This window comes from Uloborus diversus, chromosome 1, assembly GCF_026930045.1.
Source record: "Uloborus diversus isolate 005 chromosome 1, Udiv.v.3.1, whole genome shotgun sequence".
NCBI classification, from domain to species: Eukaryota; Metazoa; Arthropoda; class Arachnida; order Araneae; family Uloboridae; genus Uloborus; species Uloborus diversus.
Genome location: NC_072731.1, coordinates 216,448,499 through 216,473,246, shown reverse-complemented (window position 1 = coordinate 216,473,246; position 24,748 = coordinate 216,448,499). Strand labels below are relative to the sequence as shown.

The window sequence follows — 24,748 nt, the reverse complement described above, 5'->3', positions numbered from 1 at the left end:
ATAAAATAGGTAACTACGAAACTTGAAGATAATTCTTGGAATTATTAATTCTTTAACAAAATTTAATAAACATTAATAAAAGACTGAATTATACCTTATCAATGAAACACAAAATATGTCTAATTCTTAAGCAAAACATTACCAGTGAAATAAACCTAAAACACATCAGTTATCAATCATCATAATATGAAGAGAGATTCTTCCTTTTGAGAGAACCGAATTGTAGAAGTCAGCAAGAAGATTTACGGAGCAGGTAGTGAACGTTTGGGGCCGCCGCCTCGAAATAGAAGGTTTTTTACTGTAAAAATATTACAAATTCAATTCAAATTGATCTCAAACGTCCTTTTCTTTTGGTTAGTCCACCCACACCCAATTCCTGAGGTGAGTTTCGCCAACTTTTTTTAGCCTCCAACTATAACACTGGCTGTGCCTTGCTATCTTTGTGGAGATTTACGTTACTTAAATATGAGACAATGCCTTTTTTTCTCTTGTTCATCGTTTTTAGTTATTTATGTTTTTGTTACCATTTGTCAAGTTCTCTGCCATTTGAAATAAAAAAAAAGTGAGTAAGATAATTTGAAATGTTCAAAATTAAACATCCTTAACTTCTACACCAGAACCAAAGAGAACGTCAAAGGAATGCTCGCAATATCATTGCAATGTATGACAAAACCACTTTCCTGAACAACCCCGATTCTTCCAATGAAGAAGCCAAGAGATTCACGTTTGATTACAGCTATTGGTCACATGATGGATACACAGAAGCAGAGTCGGGATTGATTGTTCAAGATTTAAGTCATCCAAATGGACACAAATACTGTGATCAGGTATTGTCAAGTAAAACTATAGTTGGGGCAAACCTATCCCTACACTGCAAAAAATAATTGTTGTTTTTACAGTAATATATTGCTTTTTCCTACAGTTTAATACTGCTCTTTTAAATAACAGAAAAAAACTGTAAAACTGTTTTAGATTGCGCAAAACGATGCGCAAAAGGTGTTTCTTTTCATGGGAAGAGAAACTAATGAATTCAAAGTATCGACAGCCATGTTAGTTATTTTTCGGGTGTGCTGAGACAGGACTGCTCAGCTGTAATCCAAGTTAAAGGTAAGTGCTAGTAATATTATTCATTCCCTTTTCTCAAAATGTAGTTTTTTTATCATCGATAATGTATGTAAAATAACAGTATTTATTTTGAAATCATAATTCGTATTCCAATATTCGTTGACGTTGACTTTGCAATTTCTTTTAGTTGCTAAGTTGTAGCGATTGCTTTATAGCAAAAATCCGAGTAGTTGTGATTCTGAATATTTTACTGCCCGTATGATAGTTTTTAAACATTTTCTGAAACTCAAATTTGATTTAAAAATAAATCAGTTCCTTTCTTTATCGTTTTTAAAGTTATTAGAACATTAGATTTTGTTTACGATAATATTTTGTGTTATATAGCATGTGAGTACTTAAAATTTAAATTCTTATGTCTTCTAGTAAATTTTTAGCGAATCGCGATTGACTTCTTCCTTCTGGTTTTTTTTTTCTTTCTTATGTTCAGTTTTAAATTCTTTAACAGTTTGCATTTAACCATTTTATTGATAAACATTACGTTATAGCAATGTAAATAAATAAAATAACAACGTGACCGAGAGACATGCAAACAGTATCAAGTTTAATGATATTTTTGTTGAAGAATTTGCCACTCTGAAAGACTCAAAATTCTCTGAAATCTGGAGCCAGCTTTCATACTTATCTAACAAAACTAAAATAATTATAATTAAAAAAAAATCATCAATGAAGCACTCCAAAAAAATAAAAAAATAAATAAAAATAAGCATCTTTAGATACAAACACGAAACCCTTGTGTTTTAAAAGTTTTATATTTGCGTCAGTAAGAAATTAAAGTTTTACTTCTGGAAAAATGCACTAATAGCATTGAAACTTGTCAACTTAAAAATAATTTTAGAAACCATATTCAATGGCACTCGATGGGAGGTCACGGGAAGTCACTATGACCTCCCCAAAACTGCCATATTGGGAACACTTTGTCTGCCGATTCGGAAAATTTGGGGACATAATTGTAACGATTCAAATTTTTGAATTCTCGAATGTCCAAATTTCATTAGATATTGTACTTAATTGTGCGTACTTAATTTGTGCATGCACCAGTATTTTATTAATCGGCAAATATGTAAGTTCCGTTCGACAAATTGAGATTTGTCATATTTTCTTCGCCTTGAAGGACATGCTCATTTAGAAAAGTAGATACCTAGAACTACAGTAGAATTTGAAACTCTTTTAACCTTGAAATCGTCAGTTTCCTTATGTTTTAACTTTAAGAACCCTTTGAGTCTTAAAGTTTGGTATCAATGCGTTTATGATGAAGACAAAAACTATATTATAAATACTGAAAAATGTGATTCTGTACTTCACTGTCTTTCACTGGATATAAAAAGTAAAAATATGTCAGATTGTTATCCCCGTAAAAAGAAAAATTGCAGAATTTCGTTTAAACCTGTAACGGAGATTCAAGCCAAAGCCGGGTAAGATCTTTTGCATTTAAATGCGATGGGTTCCTTAGCAGTTGAGTTCTTTAGGGGGGGGGGATTATTTTCACAATAATAGACGATTTTTCAAAAAAGTGAGGTTTTCGAATACTTTGTCAGGTTTCAAAAGAGAACAGAGAAAATTACGGGAAAGATTCGATTTCAAAAAGAAACTTCTGAACACCCGGTTTGAAATTTAAATTAGCGACCAAAGCATAAGAATAAAAAAAACCAACAAATCCTCCATTTAACAAAGTAGCGTCATAGAACATTATAACTAAACATTAATGAATGGAATTAGAACACTTTTAAATGAATCGGGTTTGCCTCAGCAGTTTTGAGCCGAATCAGCTATGTGCTTCCACTACTTACGGACTAGAGCGGTTTTAAAAGGAAGAACCAAAACCTTTTTAAAACTATTTGAGGGAAGAAAGCCATCTATTAAACACTCCCGTGTTTTTTGGCTGTATTTCGTATATTGCACTTCTAAAACAGAAAATAAGCAAATTGGATATGAAAGCTAAACAGGGAGTCATGGTAGGATATGCGTTTTATATGAAAGGTTATAGAATTTGGGATCCCGAAAATAGTGAAGTGACAGAAATGCTGAATGTTAAATTCGATGAAAATAAATTCTGGGCGGGAAAAAAATAGGAACGGGAAACAGAGGTATACCGTTTTATTTCACTTCTGAGTAAATCTGAAGTAGAAGAAGAATGTCCTGAAAATCATGAAATAGCATGTTATGAGAATTAAATTGGTTGAAGAAATACCAAGGCAAAGCATATATTGACACGACGATTCTAAAGTCCGAATCGTGAAACCGAGGTTAATTGTTCTGAAAATAACATTGAATATGACCCAAAATATTTTGATTTCATTTCTGATGATAATTTAAGAAAAGTATCAGATTCTGATGAAGATAGGGGGGATAATTCAAGTAAACTAGAAACTAACATTTCCGAAGATGTAATTCCTTCGAATTTGAAACAAAGTTTGAGAATGCCAGAAAGGGAAGATTGGCAAAACGCAACAGAACAGATGAGCAGAACGAAATAATTCGCTTCAAGGCCAGACTGGTAATTTTAGGTAACAATCAGCTATTGGGGGGGGGGGGATACTTTTCGCAAGTGTTCTCTTCAGTAATTTCCTTTCCTTTGGTTGATGCTTTCTTTTCAATTTTTGTGTATAAGTTACATTGGGTCCATTTCCGAGCAGATGTCTGCAATGCGTATCTATATGCGGATTTAAAAGAAGAGATTTGTGAGACAACCTGAAGGGTTTGTCGGTCCCTGAAATCTAAATTTTGTCCGTAAACTGAATAAATCATTTTTATTCTGATACAGATTACGCCTCAAATCAAGACGACTGGAATATAATGGGGGGGGGGGGGGCGCTTGTAATGTTTTTGGATAGGGTACGAATAATATGGTGTACATTCAAACAAAAATACGTAGCACTCTCAACGATAGAAGCAGAGTATATTTCAGTTAGTGAACAATCTAAGGAAGTTATGTGAATAAAAAGAATTTTAAATGCCACGAAAAGAATTCAGTATTTTAGACTGATTGTCACAGTATAGAGTGCTATTAATCTAGTTGCGATCGATTTTTCTAGTTCTGCAAGAAAAAATTGCAGAACTAAGCAGATTGATGTGGGGCACCATTTCCTACGGAATTTGATTGATGAAAATGAATTTGGAATAAATTTTGTTGAGAAACTAAAAATAATTTAGCTGATTGTTTCACAAAACCTTTCTGTATTGAAAATTTACGTAAAGCTTGAATTGCAATGACATATTTTTCTAGAGTTTTTTTTTTTTTTTTTTTGAAATGTCTCAATTATTCCATTATGTTTAAGCTATAATTTGTGCACACAAACGGATGGACTATAATATTTTTTAATTTTTTATTCATGTCTTAATGTATTTCTTTTTTTCGGTGTGCTGGCGTGCCAAGAAGGGGGAAATTTGCTAGCGAATATTTTGTTACTGTCCCTCCAGCGCACGAAGGAAAAACAATTGTAGTTGATTTCATTTTGAATTTGTGCCTGGTGATATGATTGCGGTTAGGTATTTCGGAAAAATTTAAACTATAAATTTCATTCTAGCCGCCTGAATTTACTTCATTTAAATTTATTCACTAATGCAAAATCATTTCTTTATTTTTAGTGGTATGCAAATGTAAAGAACTACGTAACTTGTGATCAGAACTGAATGGAATAATGGTTGTCTCATTTTATCAAGATAACAGTTCGCGGTTGTGCTCCGCTTGGAATTTCAAATAAGCCTCTAGTCTGAACGATGTGCGATAATTCACTTAGTGACATGAATGCCGGCAACGAAAGTTTATAAGTATCTCTTTTCATTTATATTTTTGTGTTTTCGGATGTAATTTGTAATTACCAATGCTTTTGAGTTTTAAAGCGTTCTTAGCCACGTAAGCCTATTCGACGGTCTGCGTGCCATATTGGACACCTGAAGCTGATTTTTGTGGCCCGTTGTCAGGTTCTATGTTACAATCAAGAACTATCTTTTGGAAGAAGTTAAACTCAATTTTATTTTGTTTTGATTAAAATGTGATCGGTCATACAATTTATTTAATTCTGAATTTTTTAAATTTGTAATTCAATATTATATTTTACGGGTAATTGAATATTATCACTTCAAGAATCACCGGAATATAGAAATTTCTGTTGCTAGAGCTAAATTAGACGTAAATTTCTTTCATTATTATTATTTTTTAATTTTCCAGTAAATTTTGGAACACTGATTCTTTGTTTTTACATGTTATTAAAATCGAAGGAACCAAAACAGAATGTTAAAAGTACGATGTATTACAGCGTATGAAACTTTCTTCGCATATTCAGACTTGCAAATGTGAACATGTTTAAATCTACAGTTAAAAGTGGTGCGATCTTCCGGCAAAGCATTTTCAAGAAGGATAGCATTGTTTATAACAAGGACGGTGGGCCAAATGTGGACTTGCAATTCTTTAATCATTAGAACTGGCCCTACCAGATTTACTCTATTTTGACATGTTTGACTATTTATTATTTTGTTGAAAACTTTAAACTTTTCTGACCGAATTTTCATTTTTTGCTGAATTTACTTTAACTAAGCCATTTTGATTTTGGGAATATAGAATTGTTTCTTCCAGATTTCAGGTACATTCCGAAAAACTTAAAGATAAATTGCCTAAATCCTCGCAAAAAAAAGTGCCACTTAAAAAAAAAGCCGCTGGTGGCTTAAATGGGGACATCGATAGTTGTTCAAAACGGGTGTCGGGGCGGGGGGCTTCCCCATTTTGAAAGACATAGAATATACATGAAACATCATAAATTTGCTTAAATATTAAGACATATATAAGATAGAATGTTCTTACGATATTATTTTATTTCAACTCAAATGACTCTTCAATGTGATTTCTTTGAACTTAAGGAAAAATCTCCAAAAAATTTAATTTTAACAATATAATAACACAATTATGGATTAAAATGCTATTAAATTTATTTTATATAATTAAATTTCTAATAATGGGCAGCTGTCAAAGAAAAAGAAAATGAAGCTGGTATCAGTTGAACATACCTCGAGCTGTTAACAAGTGTTGGAACGGAATATGGGTTACAAAAAAAAAAAGAAAAGAAAAAAGAAAGTAAAAACATCTACGGTTTTCAATGCTACTGTAGCAACTTGGGGGGTTGGGGACTAAAAGAGGCTAGATACAGTATTCATTGTTTTGAATGAATACCCCAATATTTCCCAATTGGTTGTCCTAAACTTCGACCTTGCTCCATTTTCTAAAAAAATATTTCTCTACCTTATCCTTATTTTCGTTTTGAAGTAAACATATTGCAATTCGATAATCTGGAGCCTATTATAAGAAGAGACTAGTTTCAAGTTGTATCGTCCTTAAAACATTTTAATTTTTTCTTTAGGCCAAGATGTTAGTCCCATTTCGGAAAACTTTCCGCTGCTTTTTTTTTTAATTCTTCACTTATAGAAGGAGTTACTCTCCCGATCACTTCAGTTAGCCGATCAAAAAAAAAAAAAATAAAATAAAATAAACATTATTCTTAATCAACAGTCTCATATGTAATTAAAAATCCTTCAAAAATGCCGAAAATTAAAAGGATTTTTCTTTAAATTGTACTTCAGAAACCAGTACAAGTGCGTTTCTTTGTATGGAAGAAAAAAATGTAAGATATTATTTTCTTTCTTTTTTGAGTTCTTATGTAAAGTATCCAGATTAAGTCTACTTTAATTAGACATTAATAATCACCGTTACAAATGCTTAGCTTGCAAATTGCTGCCAAAAAAATTTTTCTCTCCTTAAAACAGCATAAGCGCTTAACTGGTTCCTGAAATAAAAGGTTCAATTACAATTTAGGTATATGTTGAGAGGTTTCAAAATAAAAGCAACTCCCAAGGCAATTTCAGATCATTCAGAGTCATAATTTTAATCATTTTAGGGCGTATTTTTATGCCTACGTAATTTGATTTTTCCATGTATGTTTTTTGATGTCTACAAGTTTTATGAGATTCTAACAATTTTTTATTTTGACAGATGCTTTCATAATATAAGTTCTAATGATGGCACCGAAGTCGGCTAAGGTGTCACAAAGAAGAAGCAAGTTTGTGATGTAAAAACGCTGACCTTGAAAAAATTAGCATTCGATTTTAAATGAATTTCTGCAATTTCACTGTAAAAACTACTAATCGATATTCAAAGGTGATGTATACGAAATAAAATAATTTGGCAATTTTTATTGGTGTGAATGTTTCGTTTTTTCTCATGAAAACATTATAACAGAATATAAAGTTATATAATTTTTGGAGTAGTAAAACCAATTTTTAACTTAATACTAGTAGTGATAAACCTGACAGATTTTATTATACTAAGTGAAAAATTGTTTCTGTTTTGTTCTGCTTTGGAATTTTGAACCGTCATATATTTGTTTTCATCTATGAAAATTTTAAAAGGCTAATAGGATAAAGTATTATCTAATCTATAATAATCAGTTTACAATAAAAACCATTCTGTGCAGTCTCAATACTGCACATATGGTGTGAAAAGAAGTTGATTTGTTACTAGTATTTCTGAAATACAGTAGGTCCATATGCAACTTATAACATTAAAAAAAGAAAACCATAAAAATATTCTGTTTTACCAGAAAAAGAAAAAGAAATGCACTGAATTGCATGCATAAAGTTAAAATAAGCTTAAAAGTTTAATGGATTGCATACAGCAAAACATTTCCCACGTTATGCTGCACATTTCAGCAACTCAATGCTGGAAGTGAAAAAAGTACTTTTAGTGAAGATACGATGTAGTATTTTCAGTTATGTATAAAAAACTTTCTAATTTTTAATACCTTCATGGATCAAAAAGGTTTGTTTTATGAAAACGCTATAACTGTTCTGAAAATAAAGCTTCAGACCATATTTTGCAATTTCCTTCTATTTGTAAATTTTTAAGTTTGCAATAGAGCTAAAAGTTTTTTGTATAAATGAAAATGCGCCACTTTTTCTTCTTTAACAGGTATTTGTTTTGTGTGCAAGGAAAATATCAATAAAACATATATTTAACAGCAGTTAATTATTTTTATGTAAAAGGCTTTTATATTTATTTACTTGTCGCTTTTCATAGTCTAAAACATTTTTTTTGTTGTTGAAAAACTTTAGAAAAGGAACCGATTTCGTATGTAGGCTGATTTCTGCAACTTACATACAAAATCAATTGCTTTACTTTTCTAAATTGTTCTTCAGCTGTAAAAGCAGTGATTTCGACTATGAAAAGAAACAATGATAGGGTGAAAAAACCCTTTTGCATAAAAATTGATAACTATTTATTTTATGGTTTACTGCTGTTAATTTTACTGTACAAATCATTTTTTAAACCGTATACTACTGCTGCTTTTATGGCGCAATTTAGCTGATTCCGCAGCATAATACTGCTAACTTTACAGTTTCATACTGTTAATTTTGCTGGGCAATTCCGTTAAAAAACAGTATATTACTGTTAATTTTACGTATTATCTCTGTTAAATTTACAGGTTAAGTCATTCCTAAAACAGTATATTACTGCTAATTTTACAGTTAGATACTGTAAGCTTTACAGGGCAGTTCCATTAAAAAACAGTATTTTACTGCTAATTTTGCAGTTAATCATTGTTAATTTAACAGGGCAATTCCATTAAAAGACAGTATATTACTGCTAATTTTACAGTTAGATACTGTAAGTTTTACAGGGCAGTTCTATTAAAAAGCAGTATATTACTGCTAATTTTACAGTTTATCGCTGTAAATTTCACAGTAAAAGTCTGCTATAAAACAGTATATTACTGCAAATTTTACAGTTTAGAATTGTAATTTTTGCAGTTTTTCTTTGGAATGCGAGCTGCCAGTATTTTACTGTAAAAACAACAGCTTTTTTTTTTGCAGTGTACCGATAGTACTGTGAAGACCATGTAAATCCTAATCATAGCATTATCACGCTGCCAGAATACGTTTGCCCCAACTATAGACATTTTAAAACTTCTAAAGTAAATCCTGATATAAATTTTATCTTAATTGTGAATTAAATTTCAAAAGAACTTCTTTAGTGTTGGCATTATCGCTGCTGACTTAAATATGGAGTGTAGAGTAGTTTCAACATACGCCTGCATTTCATTAGGAAGAAATTCGTCGCTTACGTTTTTGAAAATATGACTAAGCTTCTCGATTAAGGTGTTTTATTAGTTCAAAATTAGTAAAGCAAAGGGCGAAAATGCCGTACACTAAAGAAAAAATTATTCTAAATAAAGGGATGTATAATATGTGGTGGGAATGAACTTCAGTCATACCAAACAAAATGAAATTAAATTCTAGCCATCGCTTCTGATTTAAAAAAATTAGGCTTTTTGATTGATGAAAATTTTAAACAAATGCCTATTTTGAATATCTGAACTAGAACCCTTCTGGTAAATAGTTTATTAACTTTAGAAATCCTACAACAGTTGAGTTGAGTCAGTGAGGGGGCTGCAAAAGGATGTAAGTGGAAATTTTCAATATAACTGCTATTGCTGGCTCTGTTTTAACAAGATTTATGAGTTCAGATGAAAACTAATTATCTGCCATGGAATGAAAAAAACATCTTTGGTGACATCTAGTGTAGAATGAGACCGCTTAGATGTTCCTCCATGTTGGTACAAAGCTGCTTATGGCATTTATGTTGTTTTTGTTGATTTACAATATTTCAAGATGTTTGAATCTTTTGAAATTGTTTAGTAACGTAAGTTTCAAATTACAAATACAGAGCTATTGATCTTTATTGAGGACTAGTAAATTGACTAGCACCTGATCAGCTTTGCAACAGAACCTGCTGTGAGTTGTCACTTTTGTAACGGTAATATCAAAACAACTCAACTTTTTATTAATACCTAGAATTTTATTTAATTAGTTTACATCACCAATACTTAATATGCGGCTCACAAAATACATGCAGCTAATTGAGCATTACTGAATGGCATGGTCAATAAACCAAAATCTTGACGGAAATTGATAAACTTATTTTTGTTTAGGTATACCCCTCCCCTCCCCTCGTCCCTTCCATCCCAAAAAAAAGCCCATTTTTTACTTTTGCAAGCAATTGGAGGCCAGCTTGAGGAAGAAGTTTGTTTATTGCATTCAGTGACATTTTCAAAACATATATATATTTACATCCTCGGTTTACTGCAGCCCAAATATCAATAGGGTAACCTAAAAAAAATAAATGGTGCAGAGTTCACCACTGATTTTTTCTCTTTTTTTTTGGGGGGGGGGGGGTCAGTTTTTTTTGGATGGTACACTATTTTTTTTCAGGGATGGGAACCTCTGCAATGACAAAAAGATGTGCAATTGAGCACGTTCTTCGGTTCTACAAGTCAAGGGGACCCCCACAAGTTTGTTCTGCTTACAGTCCTAAATTTTCTAAAATGGACCCTGCTTACATCCCTTGCTTCTCATTGCCTTAATTCTACTTTTTAATACACAAGCATTAACCATTAATATTTTAAGTCAAAATATTTTGAACAAAAGGTATTGCTTACAGATGACGGTGTACAATGACCTAGGACGAGGAGTACTCAACAATGCGTGGGAAGGTTACAACTCAACACTATTCGCATACGGCCAAACGAGTTCGGGAAAGTCCTGGTCCATAGTGGGCTATGGTGTAAATAAAGGTAATGTATTAAAAGTTTTTAAAGGAGCTATTTTCAAAATATCAGGGATGACTTTATATTAATTATTGCTAGCTGATTACTTGATAAAAATGATTAATTGAATGGTCGTTATAACGAAAATGAAATCATCCTAGGGATTTTTTTTATATCCCAGTTATTATTAAAGTCAGGTGAATATCTGTGATATTTTACTTGACAATGTAAACAACTGCAATGTGGCAATCACAGAATACAAAAACTTAAACAAACGTGTTTTAATAGCAATTTATTTTCTTGTTAAGTTTTGATAGAATTTTCAAAAAGTTGTTGATGCTTCAGTAAATGATCCGATGCTTTAACTCATTCTGAGTATTAATGGAAAATGTAGAAATAAATTTTTCCAAATTGTCTTTTTAATTTCAAGCTATTTGTTGATGTTAGATGGAAAAAGGGTAAGATATTCTTTTTCTATTAAACAGTTATTATTTTTACCAATACTAAGCAAGGACTGTTTACCTTTTCAGGAATTGTGCCAATGTTTTGTGAGGATTTATTTAAAAATATTGCAGATAGCAAGGCCAGTGGGGATAAAATAGAATTTGAAGTAAGTCTACCTGTGTGCTATATATTATTAGCTGTAAAATAACAATTTTTCCTATAAAACTTTTTCTTTGTAAATTAATTAGCATTGAAAATACTTTTTTAAAGATAAGTGCTATCATTTATGAAAACGAAATCGAATTATTTTCAATCTATTGATCTTTGTAATGATGTTTTTTAGCTCGTAAAACTTTTCATTAGTTCGTTTCGTACACATATAGAATTACTTTCACTGTAGCTTTTTTCATGATTTTAATAATCTATGAAATCTTTTATGAATTTGTCTAAATAGTATATGTATTTATTACTTATAACTTTTCCATTAGTTTTATTTTCATTCTAAATATATTTTTGAGTGAATCATTGGTGTTTAAATAATTATTTTTGCACTTATTTTTCAACTTTAATATTCCACATTTTAAATTTTAAAATGAAGGAAACATACTTTAAACAAACAAGATTGGCATTTTTTAAGTGTTAATATTATATTTCACGTTAATTATACGTTTGTTTTTACCTGACTACGGCAAAGCCAAATAGAAGAGTTATGATTTTAAGGATTAATGATCCGTTCATCAGACGATCGTTCATACTTTTGGTTCGTTCATTTAACTCGTTCATTTAAAAAAAAGTTGCAGGTCTCTCTGCATAACATACTCACGTATATTCGAAATGTTTCATTAGATCAGTAAAATTCTTTAGAGGAAAAATAACTAAAGGTACTTAAAAGTAAGAAAACATGTCTATGAAAAATTAATCAAAACATATTTTATTAGGGGTTAGATGTAGAATGTTCAGATAAGCAGAATTAAGCTGCATCTTCGTTAGTGGGTGGGAGCAGCATACCCTAAGGGGAGCCTCATAGGTTTCGGAATGCATCCCGAGTCAGCAAGTAAACAAAGTGAAATAATTTCGGGATATCTTATAAAGCAAATGCTGCAGTAAATAACGAACTAACGTTCTTTAAAGCAATTCACACTACGATTTTTAAAAGTACAAGATGACATTAATTTAAAAAGAATTAAAGCCAATTTATTGTAAACTGGTTTCAAAACTCAGTTTTTTTTTATATATAATAAACATCTGCTCTTTAAATAAAAACTGTAAAAACTGGCGTAAGTTGTCGAGGTGATCTTCCTTGCCCCCAAAACAAACATCTGTTAAACATGACATCTACCCAAAAGCGTTCCTTGAAATATTTTTTCAGCTACAGCAGTGTATATATATAGTATTATCAATATACCATGTGTAGCGAAAAAACTAACAACAAATGTATCGGTAGCTCAGCCGGAGTACCCGATAACTTAATGTGAAGAAAAGACTCGTCTAAATATTAGGGAGCTTCAAAACTATTCCACAGTACCGATGAGAACAGAAAAAAAATACAACGCCTTTCTAAATGGGGAAAAATTAGACAGTAATAATCCTTATTAAAAAAAACCCTGGATATTGAATGTTAAATAAGCGACTTGGAAGTCACCAACAAAATTCAAAATGAAGCAAAATCAATATTGTTGGTAGTTGATAGGGATGTAATAGACAACAAAAGGGTCGCCAGGAAAGTGATGAAAGATATTTTTAGAAATACTTTTGGTGACAGAAAACAGTTGAGCAATTTTGCAACAGTAATACAAAACCATCTTTGTGGTTCTACTTTTAAAGAAACATGAAATGAAAAGTGTTGAATATCAATTTTTAATTTTCAGGTAAGATTCAGTATGTTAGAAATTTACAATGAAATTGTAAGAGATTTACTCAATTTAACCAGCACGAAGAAAAGAGGGCTCAAAGTCCGAGAACATCCAACTAAAGGCTTTTTTGGTAAGGTGTGTTTGTGCTACTATCATTAATATAAAACTTGCCTGAAATAACCGAAAAGTGAGATGATGATTAACATCATGTTGTCAAAAAAAATATTTGTTTCATTTTTCCTTCCTAATATAGTTACTTTTAAAATTATGTAATTTACAAATGTAAATTCTGTACCTGGGAGGTAAAGTGGGAAGAAACAAAATTAGCCAGGGGATATGAATTTTTTTCCAAACAATTTTTTTTTTCAATGTGCCAAATTGCAGTGATTTATAACTCTGAATAGAGCAAACAAAAATTAATTAAAACGCTGCTCCAATCTCAATTTTGGAAAAAAAAGTACATAGTGGCCTTTACCCTTATTAGAAACATAATTAATTTCCTGCAGGTGTTTGATAAATTAATGATTCGTAGTTTCGTTTTTTTCAAACAGTTTTTTAATTGAAATATTTTTTCGGCTACTATTAATGACTTGATTCAATATTTCATGTTTTACTTATAATTCTTTAAAATTAGTGTTTAGATAACCTACGTCCGCTTTACTTTTTCGTACATACGTTTAAATTTTCTACTTTCATTGGGCTCACGGCTTCCAAAAGCAAAATGATATCCTTTTTTTTTTCGATTTTTGAGAAAAATTCATGCTTGAATATTAACAATCAATATATGATCTTCAGTAGGGTAGACCGGGGCACGTTTACGCAGTGTCCTTCTTTCAAAACGAATTATAACTGGAGAGCCGTCAATCTTAGCATATTAATGCTGCTCCCTAGAAAATACCCTCACAAGTTTTTGAGCATCAGTCGAGCTTCGGTCTAGCATGCAGAAAGAATAATCTGTTTGCTACCGAGTCGAGTGAATTTTGAGTTGAACATGTTGAAGCTTATTGTGAATAAATAATACTTAGTTAAAAATAACAAATATATAAAAATTAGGATAATTTTATCCTTTTTTGAGAGTTGTATTTGTATGAACTGAAATGTTATTTAATTTTTTTTGCAGGTTAAAAATAAATTCAAACGTGGCGACGAGGCAAGTTTACGCGTTGACGTCAGAGCATCTTTATACGCACGTTCTTACTGTGTCTTACTTTTAAACGAGCACTGACGTTTTCTTCGCTTCGAACTGTTTCAAAATTTTTTACTATTTTCTGGCTATTTAGTTTTGAAAATCACCATTCAATTTTTAATTGAGTTACAAATTCGTATATTATAACTTACAATCTTGCAGTGCTGTCTTCATGCCCGTTCAGCTTTTACTTCATACACTATTCAGTTAGTAATAAATTCGCTTTTTTTTTAACAATGGTAAGACATTACGTTCAAAACACTAACAGAACCATGTCAAAATAATTATGCGTAAATGTGCCCTGTCAGGTGCAAGCTTAAGCAACCGACTTGGACTCAAAAAAATATATTTTTTTTAACGGTTAAAAACACGAACTGAGCAACGATTGAATATACCAATTTTGACTCAAATAACTGCTTCATAAAACCGCATTGTGTAAAATTTCCTAAGTTAAAACATAAAATTTTGGAATTTCATTGAAAAAGAATCCTCGTAAATGTGTCCCGGTCAACCCTACTTCCTGCGTTCGCAATTCCGTTTCTAGACCAAGAGGAGAGGGTTAATTGTTTTTGACAATTTGAGCATTAAAGATTTAAACGCAATCTCATTATTTACAAAAAATGAATAATGATCGCGTAATGTATCTTGTAGATATGTACCCGTTCGTTTTAAGGCTGTTTTAAATATTTTTATAAATAATCTGCAGTGACTTCTTATTGCGAAATTTTTTCGAAAATTCTTCACTCAAAAAATTATTCACTTAAAACTATAAATTTCAACCGAAATGCTTTATGGTGCTCGCATTATCATAAAACTAACAGTTTTAACAATTTGAATCACTGATTTGAGAAATAATTGCAGGATATTCAATATGACCAAGGAATTTCGCTTCGTTTTCTGCAAGATATGAGTGTTTACAGTCATTTGGGGTAACTCTGAGCCATAACTACTCTATTTTAAACGGTCCCACTGATATATTAATAGTTTGATCTTTTTTTTTTTGTAAATGATTGAAGGAACACTCTTAAACTATTGTAAAGTTAAGAAATAATTATTATTGAATCCATTTAAAATGAGTTACTATCCAGATTTAAAGCTAACATACAATTTAGGATATTTCAAGCTACATCAGAAATTGAATGTAAAGTAAATTTTTTGAATAAAAGTAAAGTAATTAGTAAGTATCAAATAAAATTTCTAAACTTTAAAAACTCCCCATGAGTACCTCTTATTGCAAGATGTCTATCATTTATAACATTGTATAGGATATTAAATGTAGGAACAGCACTTTTAAAAACATCAAAAATATCTTCAAAAACACAGTAACTTCAGAATTATTCAACGATGCGGTGTAAACTATTGTCTTTTTTTTTCTTTGTTTTTTAAATAAAAGTGAAAAACTTACTTTATTACCTTTGCCTGGAGAATAAAGCACTGCACTTTCTATTTTTTTTTTTTTTTTTTTTCAAAATCAAATATACTAAATAAATTGACGCGTCTCAAAGTTTATTGGCATGGATCAATTTTGCCATAAATGTCTGTACTCATTTTTTATTATAATTTTAAACAATTTCTTAGCATACCTTTTAATACCAAATATTTTTTTCTCGCTCAAAATTTTTCTGCAGCTGAGGGCTTAAGTTCGACATTAGTAACAACATATAAAGATATCGAAGCTCAGCTAGACCTTGGAACCACAAACCGCAGCATTGCCTCAACGAACATGAATGCCACAAGTAGGTGAGTTCCATTTCCAGATTTATAAGCATAATACTCTACAATTCTTATGCGACAGTAACTTAAAATCTTTCTGATTCTTGTAATATTACTGTTTATTCGGCCGTTCAGCCTTGCTTTGAAATGATGTCAATTTTACTTTGAGAATGCTTTCACTGGTCAGTTTCATTAGATTTTACAGCTGACGGCATAGAAACAAAATTAGTTAAGGCACTTAGTATCAAAGCGGAGCAATTGATGAATTTTCAAAAGTGTTTTTTTTTTTTCTTCTTTTTTTATGTGATACTTTTTTATTTATACAATCATGTCACAAAGCAATTTGAAATGAATTCCTTTCCATCGGGTCAAAAATAACTTCCAAAAATCCGTTTCACTTTAAAACCAGCTCAGTTCATGCTTTTGCTATATAACCACTGTAAAAAAGTACGGGTAGCATTACCAACAGCATTATTATAAGTTGCATAATCAATACTTTTCCTTTTCTTTTTTTTTACAGGCTAGCACATTGCGCAAAATTGACAAAACAGATTAATTTATTTATAATGTGACTGGAAGATTGAAAATAAAAATTAAATATTGCCGATTTTCTTCTAAACTAGATCAGTCTAATTTTTTTCTATCTGTAAATAATTAGAAAAAACTTCTAATTTTAAAAAGAAAACAAAAATGAAGTCATACATCAAATGTTTCTCAAACGAAAAACAAATATTTTGGAAAAAAACAAATGGGCAGAACGTGAGATTTTTGTTTTCAACTCCTGTATTTATTATTTAACGAAAAACAAATATTTTGGAAAAAAACAAATGGGCAGAACGTGAGATTTTTGTTTTCAACTCCTGTATTTATTTTTTTTTTACTCCTGTGTGTACGTGTGTGTGTGTGTTTCTTTTTTTTAACACCTGGTTTTGTAACTAGACGTTTTCGTGAACTGTTGTTTTCAGACTACGTTTAAATTGGACTATAACCAAGAAAATTCTAAACAACTGATATTTTACTTATTCAAAATTCGTCCTTAAGCTTTCGAAACATTCACCTTTTCTCAAGTTAAAAAATTCAAAATGTATTTAGTGATTATATTTCTTATGATAAATACTAGCACAAAATAAGTTTCGTTTCAGTTTAAAAGGCTTACCAGCTTAAAACTCCGACATGAGAGATATCATTGCATGAAAAGAATTAAGATTTAATCTTCCCTTATTTGAATAAACCTCTATTCGAAAACTTGCTGTTTCATTAGTTATTTTTTATTTGACATTTCAAAAGCTTAATTTGTTTTTAAGCTAGGTGAGTAGTTGTTGTCTGTAAGAAAAAGTTAAATTCCGTTCGATCACTCTACGATCAAAGAAGTCCCAATTTTACTCTTGACATTGTTCATATTAACATGTTTCATTGCTACTTTATAGTTGTTTATAAGTATTTCATACGGAAGTCAATAAATTGCTTACTTCATATTTAACTTCATATTTAATTCTCAGAAACAAGAATTTATTTGATATTTTGAATTAGAGACAGTAAATACAATACAGTAATCAAGGCTGTGATAAAGACAGTTAATTTTTTTTGCAACAGTTTAACTGTCTGTATCTCAGCGAAAAAAGTATTATGATCATTACCACACTTTGTTTAAACCATATGTATTATTAGATATCATATAAGTAGCTTACATAAACCTTTTTTGATCCAACAAAAGTTATGCCTCCTTTGAGTCAGAACCAAAGTTCAAGTACAAAGCAAGTATAGGCACCTATATCACATCATCAAACTACATGTAAATCCTGAAAAAAATTCCTTTTTGATGTTAGAAAATAAACACGATTGTGAAATAGAATTCATATTCTTTCTCACAAACACAAGCACGTTGAAAATGAAATCTAAAGTGTACATTTCCAAGCCGGCATTCTTCTTAAATCTTAGAAAATCTTCTGTGATTCTTAACAGGTTGTCAATTTTCTTTATAGAGACCTCTTTTAGAGACCTCTATTTTCGCAACCGTTAGTCCTAGATGCATACTTCCAATTGCAAAAATGTTCAAAATCAGATACAGAGTTAAGATGTGGAAAGGTTAAAGCAAAAATAACTAGTATGTTGTGGCCATCACGAAACTTTCTTCTATATTTTTCCTTTTTCTGATCCCTCCCCATGCTTGACGAGGAAGCAATGTTCCTAACAAAAACAAAATGGCACATGCAAAAACTTGACGACCATCCCAATGTCTGAATTATTGTAAAAGCAAAGCAAAGAGCGAAAATTGAAAGTTACTTTAAAAGCCTTATTTGAATTAATTACAAATATTTTATTTATTAACAAACATAAGATGGCAACAGTTAAAAATTTTAAATCATTGAGATAATATTTCCGATCATTTCCATACAATTAAAATCACGAGAAATACGCAGACGACAATCGATTACGATTTATCTTTCTTATTGTTGCTTTAATAAAACTATTTTTATTCGCAAAAAAAAAAAAAAAAATCAACACCTCTTGGAACGATTGGAGTCAAAATTGAACCAAAGCCTGTTTACGTATGGATTCACATATATTCCAAATTTCAACCAGAACGTAGCATTACTTCTTGAGATAGGGCACTCACAATGGAAAAAAAGAACGGGCGATTGCGCTACCCCCTTTTTAGCTGTTGACACCAAAATAAAATCAGCTCTTATACCCACTAAGGGCTACTTGTCAAAAAAATTTTGTTTGATTCCGTTCGTTATTTCTTGAGATACAGCAGTCACAATTGACGACAAAAAACGTTCTATAACTCAACCCCCGTTTGAGCTATTGACACCAAAATTGAATCAGCACCTGCTCCTGTTAGGGGCAACATATGGACTAAATTTTGTTTGATTCCGCCAGCTACTTCCTGAGGAATAGCAAGCACGCGTAACTCAAAAAACGTCCCATTGCTCCACCCTCCTTCGAGGAATTCGCGCCAAAAACCAATGGGCACAAGTTCACATAGGGGCACATATGTGTACCAAATTTCGTTCAATTTCATGCGGTAGTTTTTGCTGTAGAGCGGCCACAAAAAACTGGTCACACACAGACGTGACACACACACACGCATACATACACACACACACACATACATACATACACACACACAGACAGACAGACATTTTCCAAAAATAGTCGAAATGGACTCAGCACACCTCAAAACGTTCGAATCCGTCAAAATTCGAAATTCGAAAATTTGCACGAATCCAATACTTTCTTCTATATATTAGATATAGAAGAAAGTAAAAATGAGTCAAAAAATACAAAATATAACTGTTTATGCGGGCCCCAGGCCCTCTAACTTATGTTTAGGGAAATAATCTCCATTGAAAAATAATTCCAACACAAAAAGTTTGACATTAGCTCGACTAATATTCACCGAGATAAGAAACGCAGCGTTTTGTGACTTACACCACTTTACGTTCGCCGTCAATAACACCTTTTGCGAGAAAATATAACGTCTAACAAGGGTTTAAAATTATATGTGTGCAAATAGTGTGGTTTTTTAAATTGTTTGAGGTTTTGTAGTGTGTTTTTTGCTTAACATGACATAACATTTGCATTTATTTTGGAATAGCAATGAAAAATATTAATACTTAGTTCCTTTACTTCGACAACCTGTCATTCCTCTGAAAAAGCGATAACTTCCAATTTTATCTTCTGCATGGTCCCTTAAAACTGTAAACTCTAATATTTCCTTGAGATTTGGTCGCACAAATGTCAAGTTTTTTGTGTTAGTAATATTTTTCAATGGAGATTATTTCCCTAAACATAAGTTAGAAGATCTTGAGCCCGTATAAAAAGTTAAATTTCGTATTTTTTGACTCATTTTTATTTTTGCTTAAAACTTTCAATATCTAAACTATGCATCTGATTTTGAACACTTTTGCAATTGGAATTATACATCTAGGACTTACGGTAGCGAAAATATAGATCTTGCAGGTTAAAACGGAACACCCTGTATAATACGCAATCTTTCTATATTGCTCAGGAAGCCACGTCTCAAAAATAATCATTATCGTCCTATGGTGCAAGGGCATATTTACATTTTTTTGTAACTTTCAGCCGAGCGCACACTATTGTTGGAATAACGCTGGTACAAAAATCAAGGAATGTGAAAGGTCAAGAAACTGCCAAGACTTCTGTTGTGAATCTTGTAGATTTAGCAGGAAGGTAAGAAATTCTTGTGACAACAAACTATTACTTTCGCTATACAATTGGACTCACATCAAAGTTCTGGGTGGTGCAAATCGATAAGAGCTTCTTACATGATTACTATACACCAGAGTTCTGTATGAAGTCGATCGCGATCGACTGGTGGACAAGCGAGTCATTTTTACGTGATCGCCAAAGGGACATTCTACGGAAAATGGTCATTTGTCTCGCACGTGACGCCCAATATATGTCACTAAAAATAATACTTTAAAATACTAATGCACAATTTTTTTCTGCTTAACAAATTACAAACTTATGTGGGATATCTTAAACAACAAATTTCGTCATTATCCTTTAAAGTTAATACTTTTAAATGAAGTATATGAACCGTTACGTGCGAGACAAAGGGTTGACTTTTACTTGGAATGGCCCCATAACTCATTGTCAAATGTATATTCTACATTTTAGCATGCGTACGTAGTTTAGTAAAGTACTTAGTTTTAAAAATAATTAAAAACACATTTAACGAGCACTGATGCCAACGTCGCAGCTTTCAAAAACAAGTAAAATCTAATTTCTTCCCAATTGATGAAGAATAAAAACTTAAAAAATTTGGTGGACTACGTTCTTTTTTAGAAACGGAGGCTCACTTTATGTTTAATAAACAAATGTGCTGACTTTAAGTTGGATAAATACAACTTATATATATATATATATATATATATATACTAGTCATTTATTTTAATCATTATAACTTCATATTTGATTGGCAAATGTACCAAATCACAATTAGTTAAGCCCCCCTATATAATCCCCTATTTTAATGCCTGAATAGCTTGAATTTCACTTTACATGCAAAAACTTCCATGAGCTCTTATGCAAACTAAGCCCTGACTGTACAGAAGGCTCATAAACTAGTCATCATCATTAAATATTTCCTCTATCTAAAGTTTTAGGAAAAATCTTAAGTTTTTCAAAGCGATGTACATTTTCTTTTTTTTTTCCTTGCAAGTGATAAATCTATCCGCATCTTATTGATTTTTTTTATTCGTCGACAATAAATCTTTTCGCGTCTAAATGAGCATTTTTCCCCTGCAGAAGTTATTTGCAAGAACTTTCAAATTTATACATGAACGGAAAAGCCGCCATGTTATATAATCCATTAATGATATTGTTTAGTTTTTTTTTTTTTTCAATAAATATGTTTAAACCTTTTGACTGTATGCATCATTTGATATACCAAATGGGTAAATTTCTTACTACTTCATAGACAATTTATTTATTGTCAAAATTAAAATGTGTTTCTATTTATTATTGTTCTTTTCCAACAATATTTGGTGCAAAAAAGTATGAAAAAAAATGTTTCTAAAAGTTCCCAAACGGAAAAAAATTTATAAATAAATAATGTTTCAAAACTGCAATCCCTTATTGCGAAACCTTTTATTCATCAGAAACGAGTTCAATGTATTTTTCTTTTTTTCCATGAATGTGGCGTTGCCTATCGTAGTAAGGGCAAAACTTTAAGAGCAAACGAAAAGTCGTCACATCCAGAACCGATTCGATGGAAACCAATTTACTTTCTGAAAAGTTCAAAAAATTAACTTCAACTTTTTGTTCAAAAGCTAATTTATCATAATTGTAATTACGTGCCTGGTATCCCTAAAATTGCGATGTAAATTATATTTTGAGTAAATTGTTCAAACATTCTTTTCATACTTATGACACCTTTTTCGAAAAAATGTTTCAAGACTTTCGATTTTAAATATACCTTGTAAGCTTGCTTTCTCCCTTACAGGTTATCATTATTATGCTAAAATGCGATCTAATTTTTTAAAGTTTAAACACTTTCGTTTTTAGTGCTCATTGCCTAGCTCTGTTCATGTGATGCAATCAAGAAGTAAGGAATTCCTCAAAATTTTAATTTACGTAACTATCACGATCTAAAGAACTATACATATTTTTATAAGGAATGAGTAAATCAAATTATATTAGAGCATATTAGCTGTCCTAGATATACCAAAAATTGAGAGCTCATTTGCTATAAATAATGACGTTTCTTACATTTTTGAATCTGCATCAGATTTTAGACAACAGGCGAAAGATTGCACATCATTTTCTGCAGTTAAGTAATTTTTATGAAAATTTTCCGTGATTGTTTGTTACTTTTCTTCATGTTTAGTGAACGTGCTTCGGCAACAGGTGCTACGGGAGATCGCTTAAAAGAAAGCGCGGCAATTAATCAATCTTTATCTTGTTTGGGAAACTGCATTCATTCTTTGGCCGAGAGAGCAACAGGCCGAAATATAAGAGGTAAGTACAACAGCTAAATTACATTTTTTTTTAAAATTTAGAGACTTTTTGCGATAAGTTTAAGAAGCAATTTTCGTCAATACGGTTTACTCATTTTGAGGAAGCTAATCTCTAGATGGAATCTGCGTCGATTTGTTTTAGTTTGATTAGTTAAATATCTCGGCATATAATAGCAAACAGAGCAAATAAATTTATATTTAATTTTTAATGCGGACTAATGTTTGATGGCTCATATGCAAGACTTCCATAAATCACAAATCTCCATTAAGAAAGTTTTTCCAGCTCCCTAGGCATAAATTTTAAAAAATATATATATTTCTGTGGATATAAAGTGATCAATAATATAAGATGGATAATAAAACGAAAATGTTATAAGTGTAATTAAAATTTTCCTGTTTAATCATTAACAAAATCGATAGTTGTTAAAAAATGTGGTTCACAGCCTTGGAGGGCGCCTCCCGAACGTAGAAGCGATTCAAAGAAGATGCGTATAAAAGATAGAATTACAAGTAAAACTAACAGTAACTTACTCAACACGTGAGAATCCTCATATAAATAATAGCAGATGATCGAGTGACCCGCGTGTTTCAACAATGAAACTCGCGCCACGGCATAATAATTTGATTGTTTTGGTAATGTATGACATGCATGGAAAAGCTTTATTGTGACAAGGCTGAACTCGATCCTGTAACTTAACTGTTTTACTGGTACGACTGTCATTTCAGGGGAATGAAAAAACGAAAAAATGGTCAACTATGAAAGCTACCTACAGGAGTTTAGGGTTAATCCATTGGAGTTAGAGTTAAAATTTCAACTGTCCAAATATCATCAAACAGGAAATTGCTTCGTTAAAATATATATGAAGAGAAGCAATTTTCACCCGTCAGAACTTGTCAGGTGACTTTCTAGTATTAAATAACAGTGTCAGCTCTCACAATAATGTTGAGGAAGTGACTGATGTGCAAGTGGTTGAAGAACGAAGTTTTGAATTTAAAATGTTCACTATTTTTGTTTTGAAACTTGATACTTCTCCTGAAGTTGTCATCTCCTAATTCGTTGACATCTAATTCGTTGTCGGAAAATTGCAGAAAAACGTAAAAACTTATATTCCAACCTAAATGAAAGATAATTAAAGAAGGTATTTGTCAAAAAAATAGATGTAATATATGTGTTCGTATGACCATCTAAAAATGATACATATACAAAACGCTTGCTGATCGATAATATAATATTTTCGACACATCCATAAATCAATTGAAAGTCTTACTTAGGGGCTGTCCACAAATGATGTCATGCTTTGAGGTAGGAAGAGGTTTCGTGAAGTTGCGATAATCAATGAATCAATGACAATAGTGTGGGGGAGTAAGCGGGTAACAAAAAGCGTGACGTCACGTGTTTTTTTTTTTTTTTTTTTCTTCTTTTTGAAATAGTCTTATGAAGAATAGTGTGACATGTTATGAGGGGGGATTTGTGGAATAAAGTGTGACGCTTTGTCACAAAATGGTGAAAAAGCGGGGCAGCATTTAACGACAGCCTTTTTAAAAAATCTGAAAAATTAAATACCAAAATAATAATAATAAAAATAATAATAATTATTATAATTATAATTATAATAAATGTACAAGAAAAAAATGGTTAGCGGTATAATTTTTGAAAAGCTACTCAATAGTTACGTCTGAAATTTACATTAATACAAATGGAGAAATATTTTTTTCCTTCTCACACTCTCTCTATCTCTCTCTCTTTTTTTTTTTTCCTTTTTTCAGTTCCTTATCGGGATTCGGTTCTTACCCGCTTATTGATGAACGCTTTAGGAGGAAATAGTAAAACTGTAATGGTAAGTTAACAAGTCCTGCAATATTCAATCCACTCAAATAAATTGTTTTAAAATTAGCTATTTTGCAGTTAAGTTTTTTAAGTTTTTAAGTAACCCAAGCTCTATTGTTATTGTTTCGAGCAGTTATAAAAAATAAATAAATGTAAGTATACAAAAATGTTACTTGAAAATCTTTTAAGCAATATTTTGCATGTATTAAACATTATGAGAGAATTTTTCTTTCCCCTCTTTTACTGCACGATATTCATTAAATTTTTATCTATCTTTGTTTTGAGATTCCAATACCTTAAGTAATTAATATGTATTAACATTTCCTTTGCTTTGGTCACTCAGCAGACCCCCCCCCCCTCTGTTTTTAGTCTCTACTGTTATTTATTTGTTTTGAAACCCATTCATATTTTATACTAAATGTTAAGAGAAAAGGAACCGTTATATTCTTGAAATAGCACGGCAATTTTTATCCTAATATGATCCATTCTAGGCCAAGACAGTATTAAAAATGAACGAACTT

At 31.2% G+C, this 24,748-nt stretch overlaps 1 protein-coding gene across 1 annotated transcript in view; it reads left to right on the top strand.

The window, feature by feature from the left end:
* Window positions 1-659: 659 nt before the first annotated feature.
* Window positions 660-24,748, top strand: part of LOC129224867 (kinesin-like protein KIF13B) — a 47,284-nt gene continuing 23,195 nt past the window's right edge. The window contains exons 1-8 of the mRNA XM_054859416.1: window positions 660-827; window positions 10,610-10,742; window positions 11,246-11,325; window positions 13,028-13,142; window positions 15,827-15,938; window positions 20,001-20,108; window positions 22,270-22,400; window positions 24,167-24,237. Of these exons, the coding sequence (XP_054715391.1) occupies window positions 660-827; window positions 10,610-10,742; window positions 11,246-11,325; window positions 13,028-13,142; window positions 15,827-15,938; window positions 20,001-20,108; window positions 22,270-22,400; window positions 24,167-24,237 (918 nt within the window). The remainder of the gene's footprint in view (window positions 828-10,609; window positions 10,743-11,245; window positions 11,326-13,027; window positions 13,143-15,826; window positions 15,939-20,000; window positions 20,109-22,269; window positions 22,401-24,166; window positions 24,238-24,748) is intronic.